At 43.4% G+C, this 5,523-nt stretch overlaps 1 protein-coding gene across 5 annotated transcripts in view; it reads right to left on the reverse strand.

Moving 5' to 3' along the window:
* Nucleotides 1–5,242, reverse strand: part of nr4a3 (nuclear receptor subfamily 4, group A, member 3) — a 25,658-nt gene extending 20,416 nt beyond the window's left edge. The window contains exons 1-2 of one of the 5 annotated variants that reach the window (XM_019892172.1): nt 4,896–5,242; nt 2,951–3,115 (exon numbers count right to left, since the gene is read on the reverse strand). Coding sequence is in view for 3 of the 5 variants with exons in the window: in XM_019892169.1 (XP_019747728.1) it covers nt 2,951–3,121; nt 3,428–3,584 (328 nt within the window). In the remaining 2 variants the exon portion in view is untranslated. Of the gene's footprint in view, nt 1–2,316; nt 2,399–2,950; nt 3,122–3,427; nt 3,981–4,895 lie in introns of those variants that run through there. The other 4 variants (XM_019892171.1, XM_019892170.1, XM_019892169.1 and 1 more) reach the window with 4 other exon arrangements.
* Between the last annotated feature and the right edge of the window lie 281 nt (nt 5,243–5,523).

Raw genomic sequence — 5,523 nt, forward strand, 5'->3', positions numbered from 1 at the left:
TATACGAGCGAGAACTGTCAACACAGCCACTCTACCATTGACACCCTCATACGCACTGTGTGCCGTAATCGCCCCCTTCATGTTTGTCCAGTCAAATACGGGACATATTAGCCCGACTGTGGGTAGAGCACTTGCAGATACTTCCATCCACTTGCACATCGGGTGGTTTTAAAGGCCGTTTAAAGGTCATAGGTTTATTAAAAGGCACAAAAACCATTGAGTTCGAAGTTGAAAGGCGGTGACGCCCGATGACCGAGAGCAGCTTTAGTCATGGCGGAAATGGGCGGAAAGGCACACTAATTTGCGTCGTTATAAGACAATGACATTATTCCTGAAGGGCAGCGTTCCTGTGAAGCCTTGAAAAGCTCAAGTATGACTCACACAAACACACACACACACACACACACACACACACACACACACACACACACACACACACACACATATACATAAACAGTCCTTTATTCATTTAGCAAAATAGGGAGAATCCTTCTTGATAACTAGCGCAATTTTTTCTTTTTTTTTCCCCCCCAAGTTCTGTAAAATAATACCCCATGCGACATCTAAGGCTTAATTAATGAAGAGTTTTTTTTTAAAAAAAAGCATACAATGGAACTAGCCTCTTCAGTCATAAAATTCAAAATATTCAGCCAAACTCCCTGCAGTACAATGCGAAAATTCAGGAAAATAAGCACCTTAACGGTTACTTACACACATGCCTTTAGCTTTTCTGGATGTTTTTTTTTTTTCCACCAACCTAAAACTGATGAAGAGCAAAAAGCTCTTGGTGACAAATCAGAATGCTGAAAAATGAAGAGTAAATATGAAAACAGCATGCATTTGTCTTCCTTGTTGCTCAGTAAAATATGGTAAAATCAACCATGTTGAATAGAAAAGACAACACAATCTGGCAAACTGTACAGTGTTAATCTATTTCCTTGTCATTACACTTAATTATAGGTGTGTCGGTAAGTCTTTGGCCTCGATTTTCATGTTCAGTCCTGCCAGGCACGTGCCATATGTATGCACGGTAGCAGGTTAGACTTAATCGAGCTAATTGCGCTGATGAGCGCTCGCCAGCAGTTCTGCAAACAGGGAGGGCTGTGCCGCTGTGGGAGTGGTGACAGCCAACTTCAATCTTGGCCAGTCCAAGTCGCTGCTTTTTTTTTTCCCTTTAAATGCAGCGTGCTCGTCGCACACTCGAGCCTCGGCATGGCGAAAGCAGATCCGCCACCCTACCCTGGATCATTTATGCGCCCCAGCATAGCGCGGTGCTGCCCTGTGGAATGATTTAAAAATGTGTAATACAGAGGGTTTACTGACCGCTGTTCACATATTTCTGAATGAAATATTTTGCGTTATAACAGCTGTCAACCCTACACTAATCACTCAGACGTGGTCTGAGCAGGTGTAAGATTGACTTTCTGCGCGTCACGCGTCTTATGCTGATTAAAAAAAAATCAGGCTATTTGCCTTTTAAGTCAAGAAATTGGGTACTTGAAATATCGCTTGTAAAGTTAATAAACATTCTATGTTGGCAATGGATTATGCCATTTGCATTATTTTCTTTGAGAACATTTTGTGTCTGAATACAAACAAATAAGTTGAGCTCAACATTGACCGAGATTTTTATACCACTCACGCGCAAAATATATATGAGAGAAAACATAAAGGGCGCAGTGGTGAGGAAGCTCGCACCAGTCGGTCGAGCCTCAGGCGGATTGTGTCGCACCTGTTGTGTCACATCGCTTTTTGCACTCACGGCGAGATGAAGGAATTACGGCAACATCAAACAAAAACATGTAGTCTAACTTAAACTGTACCGACAGCCTCAGGTGAAGAGAGACACGTGCGATTTAAGTGTGTGTGTGTGTGTGTGTGTGTGTGTGTGTGTGTGTGTGTGTGTGTGTGTGTGTGTGTGTGTGTCTGAAAGCAAATACAAACATAAACCCGTGTTCACTCATTCTGGCCAAAAACATAAGCCAGCATCTCATAAGAGGAAAACCAGTAAAACCACCTCATTCTGGTTTGGCCTTCAATATAGAGCCCTCTCTTGGTAACACACACACACTCCCATGCACACAACTATAGAATTTGTTTTTATGTCACAAAAGCGGGAAAAAAAACCCTGACACTTGAACACCACTTTCACATTGCCCTCTTTTTTTTTTTTTTTGCATTCACGCTTGTGTGTGAGTGTGCGTGCGTGCGTGTGTTTGTGTGTGCGTGCAAGCAAGAGGACAGACGACCCAAGCAGAGTCAGACACACAAGTTGTGCAGCAGTACACAGCGAGGTGAAGGGAGACAGTATCTAACCTCGAGGCGCGCATTTCAACTGGACAAACTGCAGCTGTTCCAATAACTGAGTGCGCTTGTTCATTGTCAGAATGCCATAGATCTAACAAATAAAAACATGGAGGTTGCACACATCAATACAAAAAAAAATTGAATATTGATATTTTCTTTAAAAATCAGGAGTGTTGTTTGCAGTTGAATTGCATCAAATACATACACAGAAAAGCACAAACGCTGTCAGTGAGCGTAAAAAAAAATAACTGAGCTGATGTTTGACACGGGATGAATTCTCAAGCCTATATTGATTTGTGGCCGAAGAAAAGATATACTTGTCAGTTATTAAATTACTCAGTCTTGCTGTAAATAATTTCTCACACGTGATGGGAGATATATATGACATGAAATTTCATTTTGTTTGACTAAGAAAAAGTCAAATGTCAGATCAGTCCGCACTCGGTCACACACGCGCTTACTTGCACTCCAGTTGCGATTATGCAAACACAAAAACGAGACATTTCAATCTATGTTTAAGTCACACACTTTTTTTTTAACACACGCGTACACTCTTAAGGGAGAAAGGAAGAAAGAAAGAAAGAAAGAAAAAAAGGAAAAAAGAAAGAAAGAAAGAAAGAAAAAACGCAACGTTTGGGTGTACCTGGCGTGAGAGCTTCGCGCTGAATGGTGCTGGGTGTCTGGGTGTGTGGGGTGGCGTGGCTGCGAGCGGGTCGGTGCTCTTGAAGCGGGCAGGGCTCGTCCGGCTTCGCGGTGGAAGGCTCCAATTGCCGGGACTGCGATCTCGGCTGGAGGCACTTTTCCGAACCTGTGTCTAGAGGAGAGAGTGACAGAGGATGACGGGTCGAAAGCTCAGAACCAGTACAGTTACTATCAGAGTTATTATGTTCCCTGAACGACATATATTTTAATTTTAACAATAAAGAACTACAATGAACTCTAAACATGACACCAAAATTGTCAATAAACAGCATTTCAGACATAATTACATGAATAACAACTGCCCCCCCCCAGTGTGCAACAAATAGAAAAAAACGTGAATTTCAGCACGTAGGCGTGCAAAAACTTTCACTTTGAGTCCCAACGCCTAATGTGACCACAGAAACAGACATATACGAACCCAGACAAGTGAGCACTTTTACTAAAGCAACGGAGTGTGGGCAAGAAGCTGCATGGCGCTCGCTTCTGATCTCCACCGTGTTCGTTTGCTGGGGATTCATCCAGAAGGGCAGTCTAACGGCATGACCCCACGCAGCCATGCACGCATACACGTGCATGCGTGCACGCAAAAAAAAGAAAAAGAAAAAGGGACGGAGAAGAAGAACTTGGGTGCACGGTGCGTCTCCGGCTGCCTCTCAATGTAGTCGGACGCACGGCGCATCGGGAATTTCAAGGTTTAGAGCGCCCCCTTTCCGCCACATACGCCCTCGGGTCAAAACGGAGATTCTACAAATCTTTATCCTATGTGTTCTTGTGACCTGTAACCGCCGCACACTCGCGGTCCCACCACACTTTTGCATACATTCCATAAAGGGGACACGGACCTTTCTCAACATTGGAGGCAGTGTATTAATCTGCTTTGGGCAACTCCAACCTTCACGCAGCCATAAGAATCGTAATAAACACTTATTGTACTTCAATATGAAGGCGGAACGAACTCGAAGTGAAGCGTAACATGTTTTAGATAAGTTAGTATGCCTTTTCAGTTTAAATTTAGGGTCCTGCGCAGAAAGTTGTCATTACAGTTATTAAAAAAAACGACACCAACCTTGATATTATAAGCAAGAATTTATGATAATAACCAGATTCAAGTAACCTTTAAAACAAGCATAATGGCCTTTTTTTGGGGGGGGGCACTAGACTATTGAGTTATTTCCATTAAATGAGAAAATAGGTAAAAACTCATTCGAATTGGAAGCGCTGTGCGGGGAGCTCTCCTTTGGCTCAGCGCGCACCGGTAACCATGAGAGCCACACATAAGCCGCAAAACACGCACCCGGTGCGCCGGTAAACCCCCGGTGTTCACTCGCCTCCCTCCCTTGCGCCAATAAAGCCGGACAGCGGGATGTTTCCAGCAAACAGAGACATTTAAAAAAGGGGCGAGCGAGTCAAGTGTAAAACCACACAGAAATGGACTGCTGTCAGATCGAGGAAAACAGTGGCACTTTGAGTCAACTCTTGTAGTAAGAATTAAGGAGATAAAAAAAAACACCAGAAGTGATGCTAAGAAAAATGAATTTGCATTACTCATTGGACTTTGATAGGACCTGGCATCACACTTTTGAAGCTTAAAACGCTGTTTTTAAAAGTAATTTTAAAACAGATTGCAACGGTTTTAATTGACGTCTGACTCTATGAGGCATCTCATCTCCATGACAACCAGAGACCTTCTGCGTGAAAAAAGGGAAAAAAAAATAATGAATGGAACTCGTCCCAGAGCCGAGCTTGACTGTTCAACACGTCTGGGCCACCGCTTGATCGTATAAACCATAAAAAGCTCGTAATAGTGGGGCATATTCTCATGGTTGGGCACGTGTGTGTGTGTGTGTATTTTTTGATAATCTAATTATTAAAAAAGTATTACTTACTGCTTTGCTGTGGAGGTTCCGTCTTTACTTGTGATGACAAGCTCGCATCAAGTATCCTTTTCCCATCCACAATAATCACCCAAAAGTCGAAAATGTAAAAAAAAAAATGACAGATACAAAGAAAGAAAAAAGAAAGAGCAAAATCTTTAGTTGAAAATCGCGGTAAAAGTTTCTTGTTTCCTTCCTTGTTATTTTGTGAAAAGTAGTCTAAGTGTTTGTAAAAATGAAAAATAGAAACACATGAGTGCTCAAAAGAGTGTCCGTTTCCGTCCCGTTGTGAGCGCCACTTTGCAAAGTGTGCACTTTGTTTATGCGCGCCGTCTGAGGGAAGAAAGTCAAATAGTGCATTTATGTGGGCTCAGCCTCCACTAGAGCGCCTGGTATGCGCTACGTCAATGTGACGCCATGGGATAGGTGACGTCACTCCAAGTAGAACCCTCCCCTCTTTCTTCTCCGGTCTCTCTGAGCTGCTCGCACAGAGACACAGTGGCAGAGCGAGAGAGGGAGCCCAAGCCAGCTGGTTGGTTTGATGGATGCAGTTCAGGGAGACCCTCGCTGGTGGGCGGTAGGGCGAGCTTGTGCTTACTTCTTTACACAACGCTTCACATTCACTTCCAGAGGTGGCTGT

The sequence above is a fragment of the Hippocampus comes genome, unplaced genomic scaffold (assembly GCF_001891065.2).
Source record: "Hippocampus comes isolate QL1 unplaced genomic scaffold, H_comes_QL1_v1.1 scaffold153, whole genome shotgun sequence".
Taxonomy (NCBI): Eukaryota; Metazoa; Chordata; class Actinopteri; order Syngnathiformes; family Syngnathidae; genus Hippocampus; species Hippocampus comes.